This window comes from Lipotes vexillifer, unplaced genomic scaffold (genome assembly GCF_000442215.2).
Source record: "Lipotes vexillifer unplaced genomic scaffold, Lipotes_vexillifer_v1.1 scaffold648, whole genome shotgun sequence".
Classification (NCBI taxonomy): domain Eukaryota; kingdom Metazoa; phylum Chordata; class Mammalia; order Artiodactyla; family Lipotidae; genus Lipotes; species Lipotes vexillifer.
In genome coordinates, this window is record NW_006797096.1 from 2,383,580 (window position 1) to 2,396,804 (window position 13,225).

The 13,225-nt window shown below is 39.2% G+C and overlaps 1 protein-coding gene across 1 annotated transcript in view; it reads right to left on the bottom strand.

Annotated features, from left to right (window-relative positions):
* Window positions 1-6,462: 6,462 nt before the first annotated feature.
* The window catches only part of TRAK2 (trafficking kinesin protein 2), a 61,540-nt gene continuing 54,777 nt past the window's right edge, over window positions 6,463-13,225 (bottom strand). The window contains exons 15-16 of the mRNA XM_007469215.1: window positions 9,868-9,973; window positions 6,463-7,346 (exon numbers count right to left, since the gene is read on the bottom strand). Coding sequence (XP_007469277.1) covers window positions 6,668-7,346; window positions 9,868-9,973 — 785 coding nt within the window. The 3' untranslated portion in view covers window positions 6,463-6,667. The remainder of the gene's footprint in view (window positions 7,347-9,867; window positions 9,974-13,225) is intronic.

The following is a 13,225-nucleotide window of genomic DNA, read 5'->3' on the forward strand; positions in this document are numbered from 1 at the left end:
TCCATCTGTTTGTGCCATCTTTGATTTCTTTCATCAGTGTCTTATAGTGTTCTGAGTACAGGTCTTTTACCTCCTTAGGTAGGTTTATTCCTAGGTATTTTAATCTTTTTGTTGCAATGGTGAATGGGATTGTTTCCTTATTATCTCTTTCTGATCTTTCATTGTTAGTGTATAGGAATGCAAGTGATTTCTGTGCATTAATTTTGTATCCTGCAACTTTACCAGATTCATTGATTAGCTCTAGTAGTTTTCTGGTGGCATCTTTAGGATTATCTATGTATGGTATCACATCACCTGCAAACAGTGACCGCTTTACTTCTTCTTTTTCCAATTTGTATTCCTTTCATTTCTTTTTCTTCTCTGATTGCCATGGCTAGGAATCCCAAAACTATGTTGAATAATAGTGGTGAGAGTGGACATCCTTGTCTTGTTCCTGATCTTAGAGGAAATGCTTTCAGTTTTTCACCATTGAGAATGATGTTTCCTGTTGGTTTGTCATATATGACCTTTTTTTTTTTTTTTTTTTGCGGTAGGCAGGGCTCTCACTGTTGTGGCCTCTCCCGTTGCGGAGCACAGGCTCCAGACGCGCACACTCAGCGGCCATGGCTCACGGACCCAGCTGCTCCACGGCATGTGGGATCTTCCCGGACCGGGGCACAAACCCATGTCCCCTGCATCAGCAGGCGGACTCTCAACCACTGCGCCACCAGGGAAGCCCTGACCTTTATTATGTTGAGGTAGGTTCCCTCTATGCCCACCTTCTGGAAAGTTTTTATCATAAATGAGTGTTGAATTTTGTCAAAAGCTTTTTCTGCATCTATTGCGATGATCATATGGTTTTTATTCTTCAGTTTGTTAATATGATGTATCACTGATTGATTTGCATATATTGAAGAATCTTTGCATCCCTGGGTTAAATCCCATTTGATCATGGTGTATGATCCTTTTAATGTGTTGTTGGATTCTGTTTGCTAGTATTTTGTTGAGGAGTTTTGCAACTACATTCATCAGTGATATTGGACTGTAATTTTCTTTTTTTGTGATATCTATGTCTGGTTTTGGTATCAGGATGATGGCAGCCTTGTGGAATGAGTTTGGGAGTGTTCCTTCCTCTGCAATTTTTTGGAAGAGTTTGAGAAGAATGGGTGTTAGCTCTTCTCTAAATGTTTGATAGAATTCACCTGTGAAGCCATCTGGTCCTGGACTTTTGTTTGTTGGAAGATTCTTAATCACAGTTTTAATTTCATTACTTGTGATTGTTCTGTTCATATTTTCTATTTCTTCCTGGTTCAGTCTTGGAAGGTTATACCTTTCTAAGAATTTGTCCATTTCTTTCAGGTTGTCCATTTTATTGGCATAGAGTTGCTTGTGGTAGTCTCTTTGTATTTCTGTGGTGTCCATTGTATCTTTTCCTTTTTCATTTCTAATTTTATTGATTTGAGTCCTCTCCCTCTTTTTCATGATGAGTCTGGCTAAAGGTTTATCAATTTTGTTTAATTGCAAATGTTGGTGTGTTTAATATTGCCCCAGAGGTCTCTTAGGCCGTCTTCATTTCTTTTCATTCTTTTTTCTTTATTCTCTTCCGCAGCAGTGAATTCCACCATTCTGTCTTCCAGGTCACTTATCCGTTCTTCTGCCTCAGTTATTCTGCTATTGATTCCTTCTAGTGTATTTTTCACTTCAGTTATTGTATTGTTCATCTCTGTTTGTTTGTTCTTTAATTCTTCTAGGTCTTTGCTAAACATTTCTTGCATCTTGATCTTTGCCTCCATTCTTTTTCTGAGGTCCTGGTTCATTTTCACTATCAATATTCTGAATTCTTTTTCTGGAAGCTTGCCTATCTCCACTTCATTTAATTGTTTTTCTGGGGTTTTATCCTGTTCCTTCATGTGGTACATAGTCCTCTGCCTTTTCATTTTGTCTATCTTTCTGTGAATGTGGTTTTTGTTTCACAGGCTGCAGAATTGTAGTTCTTGCTTCTGCTGTCTGCCCTCTGGTGGATGAGGCTATCTAAGAGGCTTGTGCAAGTTTCCTGATGGGAGGGACTGGTGGTGGGCAGAGCTGGGTGTTGCTCTGGTGGGCAGAGCTCAGTTAAACTTTAATCCATTTGTCTGCTGATGGGTGGGGCTGAGTTCCCTCCCTGTTGGTTGTTTGGCCTGAGGCAACCCAGCACTGGAGGCTACAGGCTCTTTGGTGGTGGGGGGGGCGGCTAATGGTGGACTCTGGGAGGGCTCATGCCAAGGAGTACTTCCAAGAACTTCTGCTGCCAGTGTCCTTGACCCCGTGCTGTCACAGCCACCCCCCACCTCTGTAGGAGACCCTCCAACACTAGCAGGTAGGTCTGGTTCAGTCTCCTATGGGGTCACTGCTCCTTCTCCCTGGGTCCTCATGCACACACTACTTTGTGTGTGCCCTCCAAGAGTGGAGTCTCTGTTTCCCCCAGTCCTGTCACTCCAGTGGGTGGACTTCTGTGGTATAATTGTTCTCCAGTTTGTGAGTCACCCACCCAGCGGTTATGGGATTTGATTTGTGATTGTGCCCATACTACCGTCTCATTGCAGCTTCTCCTTTGTCTTTGGATGTGGGGTATCTTTTTTGGTGAGTTCCAGTGTCTTCCTGCCAATGATCATTCAGCAGTTAGTTGCAATTCCGGTGCTCTTGCAAGAGCGAGTGCATGTCCTTCTATTCTGCTATTTTGAACCAATCTCCATATTTCTAAATGGATATTAAATGAGTTTAAAATAAATACATCAATTGAATTGTGAGAGAGAAAAGAGAACATCAAAGAACTATTCTGTTAGAATCCAACAATTCTCAAATTTAATTTCTTGGAAACAGTTTCGTAATAGCTAAGAGTATCAATAGTAAATTGTGGACTATAAGTAATGAATTGCTTCATACTTCCTGAGTCTTTTCAAATTAAAGGTCTGCATTGACTTTAGATTTTATTTTTTTGTTGCTGATACTTTGCTGAAGAAACAATATGGCTATTCTATTTTTTAAAAATCTAAGAAAATAGAATAAGATGTTTACTACTCATGACTATTGTTGGTTTGTTTTGTGCTGTTTTGACAAATAGAGTTGTTTTCTGTACCAAAAACGACATAATGGAAAGGAAAGACTTAATGCAGGATTACCTGTGAAAAGAACTGGGACAAAAACACAGAAAGACAAATGAAAATTTAAGAAGATACTCATGTTTATTATCTGATTAACATTTGACAAAGCAAAGGTAGGTGCACAAAGAGCTCTTTGACAAAGTCAAGCCCCAGATATCAAACTACAGTATCTCCCTGGCAGCCCCAGAGGGCACCATGCCACTCCCAGGTAGCTGTGCTGGCTATGCAACCACTCAGTGTAGATGTTGCCGTGTTGTACCTGGAGTACAGGCTTGCAGGCATCTGACATCAAAGGAGTGGGCTACTAAACACTAAGAGTTCTAGTTCCAGGTGTCAAAAGTCAATGTTATTACCAACAAGTACTAATTGTGTACCAGAATGGTCAGAAAAAATAACAGGCTTTCAATACTGTATAAAATACACCTTTTATAGAGAACAGGCTCTTGTTGTGAGCTGCCTTTAACTTATTTCCTCCCTTTGCCAAAGTCTGTTCATTCAGGTCAAATCAAGGACATATAGTACAAAATTTTTTAAAAAACTACTTTAACAATAGTCATTAACTTTTTTCCAAGACCCATGCCTAAGGCCATGTACATAAGATTTGGGATCATCATAATTCAGGAGAAATTTTAATTCTGAGTTCACAGGGAAGGTATCCCTCCTAGTAGATAATAGGATACTCAGAAATACCTGAGGTATAATCACTGAGACCCTTCAGAAGGAAAAAAAGAAAAATCAGAGTTCCCTATACTGGCATTAAAGTACATACACAGTTGATAAAGAAAAACTAAAATGTGAACAGTGCTAAAACATAACAGATAAATTAAGAAGGAACTTGCTACAAGGCTCCAGTTCTTACTATATTTTACACACAATTTCATTATAATAGAGATTCTCATTCTCAACCAAAAATGATTTTAGGTGGAAATTTCAAAAACAACAAAACCCAGTTTTAAAACAGGATTCATTTCTAGAGACGAGCACGCACCAGTTCCCAATCATTGTGTTTCTGGTGGAACAGCAACATCAATTTAATTTTCAAAAACCAAAGTCTGGTTCTCTTTAATCAGACAGGCTTATTTGGCTGTGAATACACCCTTGCCCTACCTCCAAAGTGATCACTTTAGCCTCGGTTATTTTAAAAGTATACTAACTATACAGGACACTCCAAAATCTAGCTTAATTTTTATAGCTGTTTATATAATATACATAAAATCTGATAATTTAACACTTTGTACTACTCTCTGGTCCTATATTTTCCTACTTCCTGATGTCTCTTGTAAACTGGTAACAGGAAGATTACTTTCTTAGAGAATAAATAAAAAGCTTAAAGAATTGTCTAAAATAAGCACCCCAGAGTTACTTTATGAAGTAGAAACTCAAATATCATTTAAAATGTGAACTGGAATATTCTAGAAATTTAAACATCAGGAATTCTTCTGGTCCACATTCAGGGACATGTGCGTTCACTTACAGACCAGCTGGAATCCTTTCTGAACATCTCTGTGTATGGTCTGATTTCAGAATGACTGAGCAAGGGGGAGAGAATGGGAAGAGGTCACTCTTTTTAAGAAGTTTATTTAGAAAAGTTTTATTAAAAGATTCTAAAAATCATGGAAAACTCACACATTTTACTCTTGCATGTGTGTTTTGAACACATAGCTCTTCCTGAAGGAGAGGCAGCTCAAGAGGAGAGAAGGACCCTCCTCTGGCCTGTAACAGGTGTATGGATGGGAGCCACAGGAGTAACATGCCCATCAAGAATTCTGCAGAAAATTGCCTTTCAGTTTAAGTCGGAACAAAGGACCGAAACATTTGCTAATGAAGCAATGAAAAGATCAAGTAACACGCCTCCCATTTTCAAAAAGAACTAGCCCCCTCCTTCATCTTCTCTCCATAATGCCTTTCATGTAACAGCATTTCTTTCTCAACTGCGTGGCCGAGATAAAGCCATGTCATCTGATGAGAAGCAGACCTCGGTCAGCAATGCTCAGAAAACAGATCTGTTTTTTCCCAATTCACAGCCTTGCGTCACACTGCTGAAAGCTGAAACCTAATCCCAGAGTTTCACTTTGCCATTTCACATAATTAAAAAAAAGAAAAATGGAATCCCAGAGAAAAAGAAAAAGCGTTTGACTTGCCCATTGAAAAAAGTTCATTCTCTACTTCCGCGGATATGAAGAAAAAGGCAGATGTTTTAATTTTATTTTATATTAAAAAAACACAATCTCAAAGAAAGCACCTGGGTTTTACTTCAGTTTATAATAATTTGCTGTGCCTGAGAATTTTTGTGCAAATATATGTCATCTTTCATTAAAAGTATGCATAGCACATTTTGGAAAAAGTTTAGTTGCAACCAACTTTCCTTCCAAAAAAACTTACAAAGATAAATACACAACATTCTCTAATTCCTATTGATTGCACTTCTGGTTTAACCCATCCAGCCTCCAAGGAAATTTGAAAGACATGTACAGTAATTATGTTCATACACCTTGGCCAATGCACGTATTCAGAAGAAATATTCTGAAAATAAGTTTCCTTGGTTCCAATGTACCCATATTTTCCTTCTTAAAGTAAATCCCTCCTACCCCCCACTCATGTTGTTTGGGGGGGGGGTATTGTACAACAATACAAATTAAAAAAATTAATCCTTGGGCTTCCCTGGTGGCGCAGTGGTTGAGAGTGTGCCTGCTGATGCAGGGGACACGGGTTCGTGCCCTGGTCCGGGAAGATCCCACATGCCGCGGAGTGGCTAGGCCCGTGAGCCATGGCCGCTGAGCCTGCGTGTCTGGAGCCTGTGCTCCGCAACGGGAGAGGCCACAACAGTGAGAGGCCCGTGTACCGCAAAAAATAAAAATAAAAAAATAACCTTTATTAATCACAAATGCAAAAGGAATGTGGATTATGTTTGGGATCCCAGTGGCTCGAAGGCCTGAAAACAGAAAGCAAAAAGGGAGTCTCCACTAGTCTGATCTTACGAAAAAGGTAAAATTCCTTGCTGATAATGCAGTGAGCATACTCTTTGATGGAGGTGTAATTTAACCAGACATTAACAGGGGCCAGCAGATAAGCCATCTCACTGTTGTCTCACTAACAGACTGAGTTTACTCCAGCAACCTTTTAGAACAGCTTTCTAAAGGTAATGGTCAAAGCTGCTCCTTCTTTTTTCCCATCTCCTAACCTGGGTCCTCCCTGCTTATGCTCACCAGAAGTAAATGTGTTAGCAAGTTCAGTATTTCTGGTATGTTCCAATATTACTGAATTTATTTTCTAGTCACTTTTTATTTTCAAGACAAGAAATACCAACTGGAGGACCACATTAAACATTTCTTCTTTCTCTGCTTCCAAACACTCACGACCTATTCATTTATACTTTCAATTTATCAGACAGACCTCATGCCAATACTGTTTCCATTCTTCCACTTTCCCCTTCCCACATTCACAACCCTTCTGCAACATTCCTTTTCTCTCAGACAAGACTACATGTATCAGTGCAAATCTTTCCTTCATGTGCTAACTTGTGTAAGAGGTCAGTCAACTGCTGAACCTCAGTCTTCCTTCAGGATATCCATTTTGGGTGATGATGTGCAAACTGGGGTGCCAAAGCTACCCAAAATGACTGGAAGACTCTGATTCCTCCTCAGTCCACTCAATAAATTGCTACCTGAATTTAAATAGACAGCAGAGTTTGGTCTTTCAAGACCATTTTCTGCCTCTTGGCTTCTTCCATTTTCCTGGGCTGCAGGGGTCTTGATCACTCTGGCTATCCCCAGTCTTTTCAGCCTGTCCACTAAGTTCATCTTCAACTGGCCAACATCAGGAGGGTTTCGGGATGGTCTCAAGCCATACATCTCCTGGAGGAATGTTTCAGCTGGTCGGGAGGCTAAAAAATTTTCAGAGACATGCACTCGAGGCTCAACGGGCAAAGGAGAAGGGTAAGGTGAGTGAGACAGTGAATTTGGTGGCGTGGAAGGGATAGCCAGGCCTCTAGGGAGAGGCTGGAGGAGGGGGTCCTCTGAAACTGGGCTGTGGTATGCTTTAGCAGAGATACCTCGCTTTTGTAGAAGTTTGGCCAAGCTCATGGTGCCGCTGAAGGTTATGGTGGAATCTCGTCGGTTGGTGATGGATTCACCAATGCTGAGCCTATAGGACATAGCAGGAGAATTCACTGCTGTGTTTGATGAACTGCTACCACTACTTCCACAGGATAATGAAGTGAAGTCAGAGCTTTACACAGAAAGGAAAAAAAAAAAAGGAGGAGAGAGAATTTAAGAATAAAGAGTAATCCCAAGTCAGCATTTAAAGTAATTACAGTAGTTATCCATAGTAAATATAGAGGAACAGGCAACACATCAGTATCTGAGGCATGAAAATTTTGATGTGTTACTTCAATGATTAGTTATTTGTAATTTAGTCATTAACTTATTGAAACATATTTCTTTTCACAGAATATGAGTTTACTGTACTTAGATAACTTTATTATTCTCAAATAATTACTTTATTATTCTTAAATTTTAACTCTAAAATATGTATCTGTGGAAATACAACTAAATTTTATAATTAAAAAATCAAAGAAATTTAAATATTGAAGAAAGTAAAGTTTAGAAATTTTTATTAACATATCCATTCCATAAAGTGAAATACACCAAGAGACAATAATCCATGATTTAACAATTCTTCAACCTTTCAGAAAATACAATCTTTCATAATTAAACCGAAGACGGTTTTCTAAGGAGACACATTTCTTTTTAATCTGTCAATTTTATATTACTGAGAATAAAGTTCTAATTGTTAAATTTCCAAGAATGTTAATTCCAAAGAATAGTAGTATAAGGATACCCATGGAACGAATTTTTCTCAATCTTGACTTAAAGCATGGGTTTCTGGGAAGCTTTGACAGCTATTAGAATCTTTCTTCTTATTCTATGTTTTGTTAAAAAGAAAAAAAACTAAATAAACAATCATGTACTCAAGGAAATGGTGATAGAATGGAGAGGGTACTTCTTTAGCAAATTATTCCCCCTTGAGCAAATGTTACCAGCATTTAATACATAAACTTTCACTTTAACACAAAATACTCAGAATATCTAGATATCAAGATTTATAAAGATTATGAACAAGATGCAAATTTAGGATTAATAAATAAACTTTCTAAAGTACCAACTTGTATTAAAGAAGCAAAATGCAAACAACTTCGACTCCTTGGTTCTGATGTAGTCTGTCTACTGTATTCCCAGTCTTCCACCTCCCTGGTCCTACTTTATTGTAGAATTGCCTGTCTTTTCCTAAACTGTTCATGTCACTAAGATACCAAATGATGGTATCAACCTGTATCGATAGCCTCCTCAGGAACCAATTTTATAAAACCTGCTATCTTATTGACTATAAGAACAATGTAGAAAAATTTCAGGTATGCCTATTTATTATAGACTTTATTGAGGTCTTTATAGGATACCACCCAAATGCTTCCCTAAACAGTCAATTTGCTTCTATCTTATAGACAATGTGAATCATAATGTTATTTCCCTCTACACTGGCAGCTAAAAAGCTAAGACTCAAATACATGGCTCACCTTACTTAGCAAGTATATAAGACTTTATAGTACAATTTATACACTAGGTGTATTCCTCTATCCATTTTATATCCTTACTCTTGATTCTTTTTTGCTTCATTTTCCTTCTCTACTTCTAGTTAACATTATCCTGCAAAGTTCTACATATCTCTGGAAATTGCCTTAGATTCTTTTTGGAATTGGTAGGACAGAAATTTCAGCAATATTGCTTATTGTTCTAATCTGTGTAGTAAATAATTTGGACTGCCCAGAGGGTTCTGGCTTTGCCCTCAGCTTCTGGGAGGTAATCTATGCCATGGCTGCTAGAAGTGTGTTTGTTCAGGATGGAGCCTGGCCACACTAGATCTTGGAGTGGACCTGGCCACACCCAATAGCTGTAGGATGGGGACTGGCCATGCTAGGAAGGCTAACCATGTGATTTAGGGTGGAAGCTTTGCGTCAGTGGACCTGGAGGTGAGTTATTATAGTTATAGTGAGTTATAGCTATATAGGTAATCAATCAATCATGCCTTACACAGTGAAGCCTCAGTAAAAAAATTCTGGACACTAAGGCTTGGGTGAGCTTCCCTGGTTGGCAATACTCTGTGTGCACTATCAAACACTGATACCAGGAAAGTAATGATTCCTAAGGACAGGGAGGTTTCATGTGTGGAACCCTCCCAGACTCTGACTTATGTGTCTCTTCCTTCGGCTGATTTTATCCTGTAACCTTTCCCTGTAATAAACAGTAACCACGTGCATAACAGCTTTCAGTGAGCTCTGTGAGTCCTTCTAGAAAATTTATCAAACAAGAGCATGGTTTTGGGAAGCCCCTGAACTTGCAGGTCATATCAGAAATGAGGGCAGTCTTGTGCGGAGGACTAGTCCCTCCAATCTTGCAGTTTGGTTACCTCTGGGTATAGTTTCAGCTGGGTCCTGCCTGCCCTTGGACCAGTCACCTGAACTTTCTACGCCTCATTTTCTTCATTTAGACACTACATACTCGCTTGGCTTGCCGACTTCAAAGAGTTATAATGATCAAATGAGAAAATACAATGTGAAAATATTCTAAAGACAAATTATCACAGGACATTAATTAAAATTCTGGGAATTAAAATGACAGTAATTTAAAAAAGAAATTCAAGAAAACAGAGTTGAGGAAAGAAGCAAGGCCTCATATTGCCCAGCCCCTCTTACCTGGGGGTAACCTGAGTAATATCAGAAGGATGTAATATCCTACAGGTGGTGAAGGTGAATGTTGAGTTTGTGCAGGACAGACACTTTCCTGGGTTTGAGGTTGCAACTGAAGTAGAGAGTTTTAGGGAATCAAACACAAAATTGAAAGACTAGGTTAATAATGTGAAAAGTTCGTCATTACTATTAATAATACAGCATTTATCTGGTGTCTTATACAAAAATTCCCAAATCTAGAAATGAAATATACATATTTCATTTTCCCCCCATGAATTTATTTATTTATTTATTTTTGGCTGCGTTGGGTCTTCGTTGCTGTGTGTGGGCTTTCTCTAGTTGTGGCGAGTAGGGGCTACTCTTCATTGTGGTGTGCGGGCTTCTCATTGCGGTGGCTTCTCTTGTTGTGGAGAAGGGGCTCTAGGCACGTGGGCTTCGGTAGTTGTGGCACACAGGCTCAGTAGTTGTGGCTCGCAGGCTCTAGAGCACAGGCTCAGTAGTTGTAGCGCACGGGCTTAGTTGCTCCCCAGCATGTGGGATCTTCCTGGACCAGGGCTGGAACCTGTGTCCCCTGCATTGGCAGGTGGATTCTTGACCACTGTGCCACTAGGGAAGCCCTACATATTGTGTTAGTATCCACTGGTTAGTATGTAGCTGAATCCTTCCAATAATTTGAAACTGTAATTCAAAAGGATTTAATATAGCTTAGAAACAAGAGAAAAACACATTCTGAAAAAATACATTAGAAAAAAATACCAAACCAAGAACTAGTCGTCCAATCTTTCTAGCCAAACTATCTACTCCAGTGGTTCTCGAAGTGTTGTTTGCACCTTGTGTGAGTCTACAGGTCAAAACTACTTTCATAGCAATGTTAAGATGCTATCTGCCTTTTTGACTGGGTTGGCACTTGCACTGCTGGTGCAAAAGTAATAGTGGGTAAAGCTGCTGGCTCCGTAGCACAAATCAAGGCAATGGCACCAAGCTGTACTAGTGTTCATCACTATTGTCCAATTACAGTAGAAAAAAAAAAGCCAAATTCATATCAGAATGTCCTGATGAAGCAGTAAAAATTATTTATTAAATCTTGACCCTTGGGGAACTTCCCTGGTGGCGCAGTGGTTAAGAATCTGCCTGCCAATGCAGGGGACACGGGTTCAAGCCCTGATCCGGGAAGATCCCACAGCCACAGGGCAACTAAGTCCGTGCGCCACAACTACCGAGCCTGTGTTCTAGAGCCCACGAGCCACAACTACTGAGCTCATGCACCTCACCTACTGAAGCCCGTGCACTCTAGAGCCCATGCTCCGCAACAAGAGAAGCCACCGCAATGAGAAGCCCACTCACCGCAATGAAGAGTAGCCCCGGCTCGCTGCAACTAGAGAAAGCCCGTGCACAGCAACAAAGACCCAACACAGCCAAAAATAATAAATAAATAAAAATAAAATAAATTTATATAAAAAAAAAATCTTGACCCTTGGGCTTCCCGGGTGGCACAGTGGTTAAGAATCTGCCTGCCAAGGCAGGGAACACGGGTTCGAGCCCTGGTCCGGGAAGGTCCCACATGCCGTGGAGCAACTAAGCCCGTGTGCCGCAACTATTCAGCCTGTGCTCTAGAGCCCGTGAGCCACAACTACTGAGCCTACATGCCACAACTACTGAAGCCCGCATGCCTAGAGCCCATGCTCCACAATAAGAGAAGCCACTGCAATGAGAAGTCCGCACACTGCAATGAAGAGTAGCCCCCGCTCGCCACAACTAGAGGAAGCCTGCGTGCAGCAACGAAGACTCAGAGCAGCCAAAAATTAATTAATTAATTAATTAAAAAAATCTTGTCCCTTGAAAGTTTTTAATATTCTGTGTGATGAAATGGGAAGCATTAAGCACTCTGCTTTATACATAGATACAATGGTTATCTAGAGGAAAAGCACATATGCAATTTTTACATTTTTTCACAGAACACCATTTTTACTTGAAAGAAAAATTAATACAAAAACTACAGTTATTCAGACTTGGATATCTGGCAACATTTTCTTGAAAAAGAATGTAGTGAGCCTGTCTCTTCAAGAAAACAGCTGACAGGATTTGTTGCCAGTGACGAAATTTGAGCTTTCAAGTGAAAATAAGTGTTTTGGTAGACTTGTATCCATCGCTGAGAGTTTGAAAGCTTCCTAATACTAAAAGACTTACCCAATGAGACAGGTGGTGATATTATATGATTTTAATATATTCTATAATGAAATGGGTCAACATTTGGAAGATCTGCATAACTCAGTGAACCAATATTTTCCAAATGACCAATGCATTATGTTAACAAAATCATGCATGGGTAAAAGATGCATTCAAAGAGCAGGACAGACTAATAGATTTTAACGCAACAAAGTATGAAAAATTCACTGATAGGGTTTTAGATTCACATTGCTACAAACCTTAAAGAGACTACCACTTATCAAGTTTTGGTGTAATATCAAAGAATATCCACAAATACCTGAAGAGGCTATTAAAATACTCTTTCCTTTTCCAACCATGTATCTGTGTGAGGCTGTATTTCCTTTCTTTTTTTTAAACTTTAAATTCTTTTTATTTCATTTTATTTTTCTATTGAGGTATAGTTGATTTATAATGTTCTGTTAGTTTCAGGTATATAGCAAAGTGATTCAGTTACATAAATAAATATATATTTTTTCTTTTTCATATTCTTTTCCCTTATGTACTATTACAAAATATTGAGTACAGTTCCCTGTGCTATACAGTAGGTCCTTGTTGGTTATCTATTTTATATATAGTAGTGTGTATATGCTAATCCCTAATTTATTATTAAATAAATTATTAATTTATTATTAAACTCCTAATTTAACCCTCCCCACCCCCCTTGCCCCTTTGGTAACCATAAGTTTGTTTTCTATGTCTGTGGGTCTATCTCTGTTTTGTATATAAATTCATTTATATCAAATTTTTTAAGATTCCACATATAAGCAATATCATATGAGTTTTGACTTTCTCTGTCTGGCTTACTTCACTTAGTATAATAATCTCTAGGTCCAACCATGTTGCTGCAAATGGCATTATTTCATTCTTTTTTATGGCTGAGTGGTATTCCATTGTATATATGTACCACATCTTCTTTATCTATTCATCTGTTCACGGACATTTAGGTTGCTTCCATGTCTTGGCTATTGTAAATAGTGCTGCAATGAACACGGGGTGCACGTATCTTTCTGAATTATGGTTTTCTCTGAATACATGCCCAGGAATCATATGGTAGTTCTATTTTTAGCTTTTTTTTTTTTTTTTTGCGGTACGCGGGCCTCTCACTGTTGTGGCCTCTCCCGTTGCGGAGCACAGGCTCCAGATGCGCAGGCTCAGC